This window comes from Abramis brama (genome assembly GCF_963993115.1).
Source record: "Abramis brama genome assembly, chromosome: 17".
Taxonomy (NCBI): domain Eukaryota; kingdom Metazoa; phylum Chordata; class Actinopteri; order Cypriniformes; family Leuciscidae; genus Abramis; species Abramis brama.
In genome coordinates, this window is record NC_139979.1 from 2,302,021 (window position 1) to 2,315,189 (window position 13,169).

General features: G+C 36.0%; 1 protein-coding gene across 1 annotated transcript in view; it reads right to left on the reverse strand.

Moving 5' to 3' along the window:
• The window catches only part of nek10 (NIMA-related kinase 10), a gene marked incomplete at its 5' end in the record, with an annotated part of 77,749 nt that overhangs the window by 1,276 nt on the left and 63,304 nt on the right, over positions 1–13,169 (reverse strand). The window contains 21 exons of the mRNA XM_084088016.1: positions 24–64; positions 1,341–1,571; positions 1,917–2,027; positions 2,098–2,198; positions 2,342–2,373; positions 3,223–3,265; positions 4,187–4,286; positions 4,389–4,587; positions 5,399–5,466; positions 5,603–5,732; positions 6,591–6,666; positions 7,219–7,321; positions 7,389–7,510; positions 7,700–7,745; positions 8,512–8,649; positions 8,737–8,865; positions 9,008–9,110; positions 9,262–9,326; positions 9,641–9,715; positions 9,822–9,883; positions 11,221–11,360. Coding sequence (XP_083944142.1) covers positions 1,437–1,571; positions 1,917–2,027; positions 2,098–2,198; positions 2,342–2,373; positions 3,223–3,265; positions 4,187–4,286; positions 4,389–4,587; positions 5,399–5,466; positions 5,603–5,732; positions 6,591–6,666; positions 7,219–7,321; positions 7,389–7,510; positions 7,700–7,745; positions 8,512–8,649; positions 8,737–8,865; positions 9,008–9,110; positions 9,262–9,326; positions 9,641–9,715; positions 9,822–9,883; positions 11,221–11,360 — 1,978 coding nt within the window. The 3' untranslated portion in view covers positions 24–64; positions 1,341–1,436. The remainder of the gene's footprint in view (positions 1–23; positions 65–1,340; positions 1,572–1,916; positions 2,028–2,097; positions 2,199–2,341; positions 2,374–3,222; positions 3,266–4,186; positions 4,287–4,388; positions 4,588–5,398; positions 5,467–5,602; positions 5,733–6,590; positions 6,667–7,218; positions 7,322–7,388; positions 7,511–7,699; positions 7,746–8,511; positions 8,650–8,736; positions 8,866–9,007; positions 9,111–9,261; positions 9,327–9,640; positions 9,716–9,821; positions 9,884–11,220; positions 11,361–13,169) is intronic.

Here is a 13,169-nt window from a genome sequence, read left to right on the forward strand (position 1 = left end):
CACCACTGTAAATTCAGAATCACCTGTAATAGCCGTTCTCCTCCAGCACGTCCTCCACCATGCTCTGAAACACCAGACAAAACACACAGCTGACAACTTATAAAACACACACTCGACATAACATTACAGTCACAACCTTTAAAACATGGAAATCATATGTGACCCTGGATCACGTCACCAGTCTCGAGTCGCACGGGTATATTTGTGGCAATAGCCAACAATACATTGTATGGGTCAAAATTATCCATTTTTCTTTTATGCCGAAAATCATTAGGATATTAAGTAAAGATCATGTTCCATGAAGATATTTTGTAAATTTCCTACCGTAAATATATAAAACATTTATTTTTGTGAGTGAATGCAACACAATCGTGAACATAATGAACAACTTTAAAGGAGATTTTCTCAATGTTTCGATTTTTTTGCATCCTCAGATTCCAGATTTTCAATAGTTTCTCTGCCTAATATTGTCCTATCCTAACAAACCATACATCAATGGAAAGCTTATTTATTCAGTTTTTAGATGATGTATAAATCTTAATTTAAAAAAAAATTGACCCATGTGACTGGTTTTGTGGTCCAGGGTCACATATTAGTTATGTCTCTTTAATGACCATTAAGTGAATCTAGGGTGAATTGACTAATTTCACTACTTTGGTTTGGGTTTAGTTCATTTTATGTCTCTTGGCACTGACAATTTATTCATAAATATTCAAGATAATTTTTCCTTTCTATAACCAAAATATATGCATGTTTTCTTGGGCATATTCATTTAATTGCTAATCAACTGTTTCTGTGTCCTCAATATCACCTTACATCTTGTCTTTCCTTTTAAAGCCACCATGAAATGAAAATTTATAATTTTATGGAATTTTTTTATGGAATATTGCCGTGTTTAATATGTATCCATGCTCATCATTTTTTAAATTCATGTGCCTCGTAATCTTTAATCAAAAATAATTTCCCCTTCTCTTCTCAGATGACGAGGGCGGAGCAACCTGTCACTCACATGAGATCCACCAATAGCAAAACACAACCATCCAATCAATTCCCCACAGACAAAACCAAGCCCCGCCCACATTTGTTCTTGTTCCAGAAGCCGTTTAACTCGGATATACGCCAAAATAGGGCAACTTTCTTTTCATGCTGACTTTAACTAACAAAAGGCAGTTCTTTAATTACAGTGACATCATTTTGGAGGGAAAACAACAGCAACGGATCCGACTGATTTCTCAAGAACATTCCATGCTGGTTAATAATAAAATTACAGAAATCAGTATAATAATATTAAAATGATTCATGCAAAATGTACTGCACAACAAGAAATTTTAAAACCCTACCTGTATTTCCTCGTAGGTGAGCCCGTCTTGAAGACTGGAGTGACCCGATTCCCCTACAAAATAAATAAGACAAACTCAGTGGAGTTTGTAATGCTTTCAAATCAAATGAAGGAGAGAATCTGAGTTACGGTTCTCAGCAGTGGACGGGTCTGAGCCGAGAGACTGGATCATGGACCACCACTCTCTGCTGGCTGACGACATCTCCACCGGCTCTTGACTTCCCTGAAGAACCTGAACGGGTGCAAATGAAACGTCTGAAAAGCAGTTTTCAACTCAAAGCACACTCAAATTAATTCATTTCCATTGAAGTTTACTAGAACATCCACAAGAGGGAGATGTTCCATCTTTATTCCCCATTAAGATTCACTACCATTTTATCTCAATGCCTAAAGATTCATTAGGTGTTGTGGTTCTGCACATCTTTTATAAGGGCAAAAATATGCAAAATCATCTACACTTTATTCCAGTAACTCCCCTATTATTGTGCACTTTTGCTCACAGAATAAACCGCGACAATGTCAAGACAAGACAACGTAAACAAAAAATGATGTTGTTGCATTAGATAAGATGAAGTACCTTATTGAGCTCCACCTTCAAATTGTACGGATCGCTTCCGTACGAGAACAGCGGCTTCTTGAAGCGCTCGATTGCTCGCTGCTTGAAGCTGTTTTGAGGAGCTGGTGGGAGCTAAACAGAAAATATTAATAAAAGAGATGGAAACATTCTGGAAAATGCCTGAAAACAGACTCCAAATGACCTGAGTTATGAATATAATCTTATGCAGAAGTTCAAGAAGCCTCTGATTGGGATCATCAATTTGTCGAACTTTTCTCTGAGATAAACAAATTCCGGCCGATCCTGTGGACATGGAAAAAACAAAAACAAGAGATTTTCTGTGAGATGAGAACACTGTTACTTTTACAAATAATATATTTATCAAAGCAAAATTCAAAGAGCATCTCATAATTGTGCACATTATCAGCAAAACTGAGATTTTTTACCTGGTCGTGCTTTTGACTTTTGACAATCCTCACTGCCAAACACAAACAGCAATTATTTGAAATAGAAATCATTTGAACAATATTATAAATGTTAGAATTAGAAAAGCGATGGATGGATGGATGGATGGATGGATGGATGGATGGATGGATGGATGGACAGACAGACAGACAGATAGATAGATAAAGTGCTATGCATAAGTTTAGACACCCATGCTAAAGTTGAATAAAAAGAGGAATAAAAAATCAACTTTTGGAAATTGAACTTAATGCCTTAATTAAAAAAATTAGGAAAAATCCAACCTTTAAGGACACCAATTTTCTTTGTGAATGAATAATGTATCGTAAATAAATAAATGTTCTTCCTTAAAATACAGGGTGCATAAGTCTGGAATTAAAATATTAAAATAGCCCCACATCATCACATAGCCTTCACCATACCTAGAGATTGGCATGGAGTACTTTCCATAAGATCATCTCTCAATGCAAACCAAACCAGCTATTAGGCTAACTGAAATAAAATCATGCCAATCTCTAGGTATGGTGAAGGCTATGTGATGATGTGGGGCTATTTTAATATTTTAATTCCAGACTTATGCACCCTGTATTTTAAGGAAGAACATTTATTTATTTACGATACATTATTCATTCACAAAGAAAATTGGTGTCCTTAAAGGTTGGATTTTTCCTAATTTTTTTAATTAAGGCATTAAGTTCAATTTCCAAAAGATGATTTTTTTATTCCTTTTTTTAGTCAACTTTAGCATGGGTGTCTAAACTTATGCATAGCATTGTAGATAGATAGATAGATAGATAGATAGATAGATAGATAGATAGATAGATAGATAGATAGATAGATAGATAGATAGATAGAGCAAACTCACCTGATCAGTTCATCAGAACTCTTCACAACGCACTGCGACACATCTACACATTTTAAATGAGAAAAAAGCACTGTGTTTTTAAATTGACCAAATTAAGTATTTCTCTCTTACAATATATTTATAGCATCAACGACTGACCAGGTTTTTCAAGATATCAGGCTAACACACGGTCTGACACATGTAATGCTGTTTTAGACACAAATATGGGTCAGAAACACTTAATGCAAGTGTGCAGATGCAGAAACTTGGCCGAACACATTATTATATACATAATATATATTTTTAAATATGTTAAATATGAGGGAAGAAATAATTTTGTCAATTTTATAAATCATTTTACTGTTTAAACTTGGTATTTATCTGACAAACTTATTTTGGCAAAAAGGGGAAACTACAGCAACAGGTTTTATTTTATTATGCAGAAAAACACATAAAAAAAACAAAAAGCTCACAGGAAAAATCATACATTGACTACAACATAGTCAGTTATTAATATTTTGTTGGTTCTCTATTGTTTTTGCATGCGTTCATAATTATTTGTGTATGACAGCCTGGCCAAAAATTATGTCGGTACAATTTGGCATGTTTCATTGCATTATTACCACAAATAAAACATTTGACTTAAAGCGAACTACGCAATATGCTTATAAAATCGTATATTTTTTTTAATAATATTTGAATAAAGAGTGAATTATCCTATAGGTCGGGCATCACTTTTCGCCTCTACTGTTGTTTACATTTTGTGACGATACAAGCAATCAATCAGTTGAGATTTGCTATAGATATGCTTTACTGTGATTAAACTCAAAGTGGTGACTATTAATGTCTATTTAAGTTATTCATATGATTTAAATGCTCAGCTAGAAGTGTTTGTTTTCACATTTTTGCAGTGCATTTCCATTGCACTCAGTGTGAAACAGGCCTAGTGCACTGATGTGTTCAGGTATGAGATGCAGCCTGTCACCTTGACTCTGCTTCAGTTCTGCTCCACTTGCTAAAACAGATGTAGAAGATTCAAACCCCTGTGTTTGTGATTGCCCATCTTGTTCTGTGAGGCCAACGCTCTGAATCAAAAACAAAACACACAGAATATTCAGCCGGAATCGTTTCCAAAAGAGAAAAAACAGGGTTATAAACAGAGATGTCCAGTAGTTCTCAGATCAAACCTGTCGCAGCGATCCGCACATCCTCGTCCTGTTGCTCTCCAGGAAATACTTCTGCGCTCTCTTCCGGTCTCGCTCGGCCCTTCTCTCTAGTGAATTATGGGATGCACAGAGACTGTCCACAAACTTCATCATCATATCAGATATTCTGGAGCTGACCTCGATGATGTCAGGACGCACATCTGCGTTTGGAGTCAAGCACCTGATCAAAAGCCAGCAAGAATGAGTCCTATAAGGGTGGAACATCTTCTGAAAACTACAAACTGTTAACCAAAAACTAAACTAAAAATGAACAAAAATGCTTTCAGAAAATATGACTTATTTATGAGGAAGCAGACTTGTGCAACAATACCTCATTTCCCATAATTCTCTGTGAAAAACAGCTAATGCATCAATTACAAATGTAATGAATAACCTTTTCTCTTCATTTTGGTGGAGAGAAATAAATATAAAATGTCCAACACCTTTTTGTTATTCTGCAATTAAGTTTTTTTTTGTTATAAAAAATGCTGTAAAAACAGTAATTTTGTGAAACATTATTAGAACTTAAAATGACTATTTTCTATATTAATATATTGATATTAGTATATTAATATCATATATTTTTAAATATACCAGAAAATCATTTATATTTCAAATAAATGCTGTTCTTTTCAACGTTTCGATTCATCAAAGAATCTTGAAAAAAAATGTATCACGGTTTCCACAAAAATATGACGCAGTTTTCTACATTGATAATAATAAGAACCATTATTAATAATTGAGTACCAATAATAATTAATCACCAAATCATCATATGTGAATTATTTCTGAAGGGTCATGTGACACAGGATCACAGGAATAAATTACATTTGACAATATATTCACAGAGAAAATAGCTATTTTAAATTGTAATATTATTTCACAATATTAATGTTTTTACTGTATTTTGATCAAAGAAATACAGCCTTGGTGAGCAGAATAGACTTAATTACTGTTCCTCCAGAGTGCGAGGATCTGAAAGGGAATCATACCATTTAATCATGTCAGTCAGTCTCTCAGAGACGGTGTCCTCCACTGGATCATAGACCGCTTCCACAATCTGAACACATGAAGAACACGGAGGACGATCAGTTCTGAACAACCTGACAAGTCTCTGGAAGTTCTTTTAAAATGTCTGAATTCTTTCACAACGCATTTTTCGGATGGATTTCTTCACTATGTGGCGGAACACACACCTTGGTAGCGAGGGAGAGCATGTTCGCGCTGTAGAACGGAGGCGTGAGAGTGACCGTCTGATAGAGGACGCATCCCGCGGCCCAGACGTCTGCTTTCTCACCGTACGGCTCGCTTTTCACGATCTCAGGACTAACACACACACGCAGACAGAGACACACACACACACACACACACACACACACACACACACACACACACACACACACACACACACACACACACACACAGACAGACAGACACACACAGACAGACACAGACAAAACAGACACAAACACACACAGACAGACACACACACACACATGCGCACTCACAAGCACACACACACACACACAGACACACACACAGACACAGACACAGACACACACACGCACACAGACACACACACACACACACACACACACACACACACACACACACAGACAGACACAGACACACACACACACACACACACACACAGACAGACACACACACAGAGACAGACACAGACAAAACAGACACAAACACACACAGACAGATACACACACACACGCGCACTCACAAGCACACACACACACACACACAGACAGACACACACACGCACACAGACACACACACACACACACACACACACACACACACAGACACACACACGCACACAGACACACACACACACACACAAAAAAACAGAAAATTGGTTAAGTTAACAAAATTATTTTGGCAAAAATGGGAAGCTACAGCTACAGGTTTTATTTTATTATGCAAGAAAACGCATAGAAAAACAAAAAGCTCACAAGAAAAATCGTACATTGATTACAACAGTCAGTTATTAATATTCGTTGGTTCTCTCTTGTTTTTGCATGTGTTCATTTTTTTTTTTTTTTGTATGACAGCCGGGCCAAAAATGATCAAACTCCATCAAATGTTGACCTGGTCACAGCAGGTATTTGAGAACTGTAAATAAAAGATTTCTTTATTTCTGAGTTTGAAGACAGTAGAGGATTTCCGTACCAGCAGTAGAGTATCGTCCCGACCACTGACGTCAGCTTACTGTTCTCCTGCTTCTGCTTAGCAAGACCAAAGTCAGCTGGAAAACACATTAGATTGGTTATTATGTGTACAACTTGCCTAAACACACACACACACACACACACATATGTGTATATATATATTATTACATTATTACATTATCAATGTTGAAAACAGTTGTGTACATTTTTTTTTCAGGATTCTTAGATGAATTAAAAGAAAAACAGCATTTTTCAGAAATAAATATTTTGTAACATTACGAACTACCGTTCAAAAGATTGGGGTCAGTATGATTTTCTTTTGCTTTTTGAAAGAAATGAATGTTTATTCAGCAAGGATGCATTAAATAGATCAAAAGTGACTTTAAAGACATTTATAATGTTATAATGTTACAAAAGATTCAATTTCAAATCAATTCTGTTCTTTTTTCAGTTATTTTAAATTGTAACAATATTTCACTATATTACTGTTTTTACTGTACTTTGTATAAAATAAATCTTTTAAAAACATTAAAAAGTCTTACCGATCCCAAACCTTTGAACGCCAGTGTATATCTGTGTGTATTTCCCCATATAATGCTCTGGACAGGTCAAAGTTCAAATCAACTCACTTATAGTGACTTTATCTCTCTCTCCGAGCATGATGTTATTGGGTGTGAGATCTCGGTGGATGATCCGCTTCTCCTTGTGTAAGTATCTCAAAGCCAGACAGATCTATGGAAGCTTCAGTATGAGCATAATTGATCATTTTTATTCATATTTCCTCAGAGTTCCTCATCACCTGTATGAATATGTTCCAGACTCTCTCCTCGGTGAACGTCTGCCGTTTCTCTTTCAGAGAGTTGAAATGTTCAGCAAGCGGAGCTCCTTCTATCAGCTCCATCACGATGTAGAGTTTATCAGCTGAGACCAGGACAAAAACACTTGTAAATTTTATATATATATATATATACACTGTATAATACACATATGCTTTGGGGACCAAAAGTCTGAGACGCAGAATTTTGGACCCCGTTGTACAGATTCAATTCATTACATGCATATCATAAGTATAATACAATTTATATATATATTTGACAGAAGAGTACGTACCTTCTAAAAATGTTTTGAAGTATTTTACAATGTTTGGATGACACATCTGAAACAAATTAAGAATGACAAATGACAGCTTTCCGATTCCTGTGAGAATATCAGGGTCATATTTCACTCTAATGTCAAAGGATGAATACAAGGAGTTATGTTTTGCCTAATGAAATTTGTTTTAATTGTGTCATTGTTTACATGACAATAAATCACATTTAAATTATGTAAAAATGCAGTAATGCTATAATCCTAATCATCCTTTAAACACATTTTTTTTTAATTAAAATCTGTGGAAATTATACATAACTACTACTTTTACAGAGCAAGCTAATTATTAATGTTCTAAAAATAAAGTTTATTTTACTTTCATGCAAGTCTTTTTTTTTGGCAGGTGAAAAAGCTCTGCAAAGTTCCAGTTATTCTCTATATCAGTGTTTCTGAACTCCCTGAAACGCCTCCATTGTAGTCTTGAGTTTCTTCCGGGAATGAACACGTCACAATATTCCTCATTATAATAATTCATACGCAGAATAAAGGGGCGGGGCCTGATTGAGTTAGTTAGTAGTGTGTTAAACTGGCGGTTATGGTAAGGGGCGGGACATTTCCCAAACATGCTCGAAGCGCTCGACCAATCACAACACACTGCTCCAGCCGACCAATCAGAGCACAGTGTGCTTTTCAGAAGGCGGGGCTTCATAGAGACAGGAAGTAAACAGAGCGTTACTGACAGACTGGGAAGAGAGGAGCCGCAACAATGGAGAATATGAGGAAAATAATCAACATTCAAGCAGGAAAACCTGTTCTGAGAATGCATTATTCACCTGTTCTTTAATGATGGTCAGCTCAGACACGATCTTATCAACGCTGCTGTCTCTGGATCGCTTGTCCTTGCCGAAAGCCGGATTGTGAAAGTTGACCTCCTTCAGTGCCAGAACGTTCTGTCCGCTCTGCTTACGGACCTTTGAGTGGGAGCAAAAACACCTGTGAACGGCTCAATTTAACTAGTAACTAACAAAGTACACATAAACAGCACAGATCACGTTCACCTTAAAGACGCTGCCAAAGGCACCGCTGCCCAGATGGTCCAAAACCGCATAACCGTTGATCACTCTCAAAGGAGGACGGTTCTGGTTCACCGTCTCGATGCTTTCCCTGAGAACATCTAACTCCTCCTCCTACACATACACACAGTCATAACATGCCAGAGAGAAAATATAAGAGAGTTTTGACTATTTTAGCGCAAATGCTTCCATTTATTTCATTGCTTTACAGAATGTCAGAGTAATTCACTGATGAAGACCATCTTCAGTCTCTTACCGTTAAGAGTGCGATTTTCTCCTGCAGTGGTTCATACGCAGTAATGTCTCTCACATAGTGCCCAACATCGATAAACATCTCAAACAACTCTGGAGAAAACAGTCTGGAACAAACAAACAGCATTTCATTTAGAAAAAAAAATCATAAATTGATTAATTTCTTAAAATAAATCAAATAAACAAACCACCTCATGTAGCTAAAAGTTTGTCAATCTAATACATTTCCACAAAATAAATACATTCAAAATAAAATACCTTTTAAAGTGATGTCTATTGCGTTCCATACTAAAAAGGAATCGTAAGGCCCTGAAAGCATAACACTTCAGAAAATAAGGAGCAACATTATTATCATACTTATGGGAAATTAAGAGAACATTTTAAGTTGCAAATGTAACGCTGCAATTAAAAGATGCTTTAAAGACGTAAGAATCCATCTTTGCATACTGAATTGTACATTCATAAAAAAATTAAAAGTGAGCAGTTTCTGCAGCCTTTATATTTACTGTATATACACACATTTATTATTGTTATTACTATTATTAGTATTAGTACTAGTAGCAGTAATATTAATTCTTAAAATAGTAATACAGTATATTTCGTATGAAATGTGAGTTTATTCATTAGACTGACATACCTGTAGAGATTTTGCTGGAGCTTCTTTAAAGCTTTGTGGCAAAATCAATTTGCCGATTATGTACACACCGTTCTCCTGAAACAGAATGGATGCATGCAGAGGATATAAATATGAGATGAATGCACACTGATGTCTTTGATTCACGAGAGAAGCATCTGACAGAGAAAGACAAGTGGACTACCTGAACCACGTTATTTGCTGTCGTATCATCCAAAACAAGCTCGGTGATTGCCGCACAGCATGCTGGGAACAGGGATGAGTCAGTGCTTTCGTTAATTGCTAAAGTTTAAGGCAATGCCGAATGTACTGGCAGTCACTTTACATTAGGTCTCATTAGTTGACGTTAACTAATAGTGAGCAATTCATTTCATTTTATTTGTTACAGTATTTTGTTAAAGTCACCCTGAAATAAAACCTGACAATTCTTCATTTTTTATGGATGCATTATATTTTCCATTACAGAGGCATCATAGTGAAGATGCATTACATCAAGTGATGCAAACTGTGCATCTCAATATGCTCGACATGTTACATGATGTTTAATCATTTGCCTCATGTATTTTAGGATGTCATATGTGACCCTGGATCACGTCACCAGTCACGAGTCGCACGGGTATATTTGTGGCAATAGCCAATAATACATAGAATGGGTCAAAATTATGGATTTTTCTTTTATGCCAAAAATCATTAGGATATTAAGTAAAGATCATGATCCATGAAGATATTTAGTAAATTTTCTACCGTAAATATATAAAACATTTATTTTTGTGAGTGAATGCAGCACAATTGCGAACATAAATGAACAACTTTAAAGGAGATTTTCTCAATGTTTAGATTTTTTTGCACCCTCAGATTCCAGATGTTCAATAGTTGTATCTCGACCAAATATTGTCCTATCCTAAAAAACCATACATCAGTGGAAATCTTATTTATTCAGCTTTATGATGCATAAATATCAATTTTATTATAATGCATATTTTATACCTTCTTATATAGTCTAAGATCTTTGGAAGGTTGTTTCAGCCATGGAATAAACATTTTTAAAAAGGGTAATTGTGACTTTTTAATCTCACAATTCTAACCTTTTTTTCTGAGTTTACTTTGAATTCTGGCATTTTTCCCCCGAGAATTGTGAGTTATAGAGTTGGTCACCGTGATTTTGCCAAGTATGACATGTTCCTGGATCAACATATTTTGTTGATCCTGGAATAACATTCCTGTCCCAAAATTTAGTCCAACTGTAAACTTGTCCCTCAAATCTGATTGGTTGATTGGAAAGTTGTTTCAGGATCAACAAAGGTGTTGGTCCAGGAACATGTGGTACTTGGTGAAATCACGTTCATCTTATAGGGTTATAGAGTTATAGAGTTATAAAGAGCTGACTTTTTTTCTCACAATTCTGCCTTATGAAACAATAATCAGAATTGTGAATTAAAAAGTCACAATCACCTTTTTTATTTTTTTTATTCCATGGCAGAAACAAGCTTTCATAAAGGCATGTATATTATTTAATTGTATCACATGACCAAAAGTAAGCACTACGAAACAATTGACTTGTGTGTTCTCCTGTGCATCCTCACCTGCCTGCAGATTGATGGTGTTCTCCGCGTTCTCTCGAGGGCTCACCTGCGCTGACACATGATGCCTGTGAATCCGGCCTGACGCGTTGGCGCTGGACAGCGTGTCAATGGTGGAGCGATCAGACACATACACTCGCTCTCTGGAACAAAAAGTTTTGCATGACTTAAAGGAGTAGTTCACTTCAGAATAAAAATTTCCTGATAATTTACTCATCCCCACGTCATCCAAGATGCTCATGTCTTTCTTTCTTCAGTCGAAAAGCAATTAAGGTTTTTGAGGAAAACATTCCAGGATTTTTCTCCATATTGATACTTTGCACGTGACGTCAGTTGTACTGGCTGGCGGGCAAGAACGTCAATCTCTAGCAACGAAAACCAGCAAACTAATCAAGGATCTTGCCAGGACGTTGCCAGTTTTAATATACAAAAGTTGGTGTTTTGAGGTGTACATGACATGTCAGATAGTTGTTGTGCGATTGGATGCACTAACCGCGTTTGTTGCCCGCCAGATATCACGTGACTGCAAAGTATCAATAGTGGACTTCAATGGGGTCCAACGGTTTGAAGGTCCAAATGTCAGTTTCAGTGCAGCTTCAAAGTCTCGACACGATCCCAGTCGAGAAATAAGGGTCTTATCTAGTCAAACCATCGGCCATTTTCTAAAAAAATAAACTTTTATATACTTTTTAACCACAAATGCTCGTCTTGCTCTAGTTGGAATGCGCCACGCATTACGTAATCATGTTGAAGGGTCATGCGTGATGTAGGCGGAAGTACCGACCCAGTGTTTACAAAGCGAACGTGCAAAGTCAAACGCCATTTAAAATAAAAGGTAAAACAGTGATGTAGAACTATTTTGAAGTTGGAGGAGAAAATGCGATGGATTTTTTCTCCCTACCCTACATTTTCCACCTAAGTCAGGCTTCCACCTGACCTTTCCAACGTGATTACGTAATGCGTGAAGACGTGGTCATGCAAGACAAGCACTCGTGGTTAAATGGTATATTAATGACCGATGGTTTGGCTGGATAAGACCCTTAATCCTCGGCTGGGATCGTGTAGAGCCTTTGAAGCTTCACTGTAAAAAATTATTGTGATTTTAACGGTAAAAGACTGTAAAAATGCTACAGTGAAAACCTGTTAATTGGTTAACAAAGTTTCCATACTATATACGGTAAATAACTGTGATAGATCTAATGGTACATTTAATGTAATTTTACTGTAAAATACCGTTAAATTTACAGTTTTTGAAAGTGAAAAAGAACAAATTGTATAATTTACAGTGAAAAACCGTAAATTGACATTCCCACAATTCCCTGCGTGACACTCCACATTTTATCTATTTTTGTTAAAATAACTATGTTTCTTCATAGTTTTCTAAGTTTGTTCTAATCAGTTATGTACATTAGGGTTTTATGTTACATTTAATGTTGTTAAATTAATGTTAACGCATTTTTTAAATTTCATGTGTGTTACCATGATGGTGTTTAATGTTTGTGTGAATGACACTGTGCAGCTTCTATTATATTAGTATAACATTTTTTGTGGAAGAGCTGCTTGTGATGAGCTTTGATTAATCTTGTGACTCTCATCACTGCTGTGATTGTTGGTTATCAGTGTATTACAATGGTACAAAACAGATATTAATACTTATATAGGACGTTAAATTCACATTATATCAGATAATGAATTACAGTTTATTACTGTAAATTTTAAGTTAAGTCTGTAAAACCAATAATGTTGCTACCGTATTTTTGACGGGAAACCACAGCTGCCGTTTTTTTACTGTAAAAATCACGGTTTAATTTTTTACAGTGTGCACTGAAACTGACATTTGGACCTTCAAACCGTTGGACCCCACAGAAGTCCACTGTTGAGAAAAATCCTGGAATGTTTTAATTTCTTTTCGACTAAAGAAAGAAAGACATGAACATCTGTGTGAACTAAAG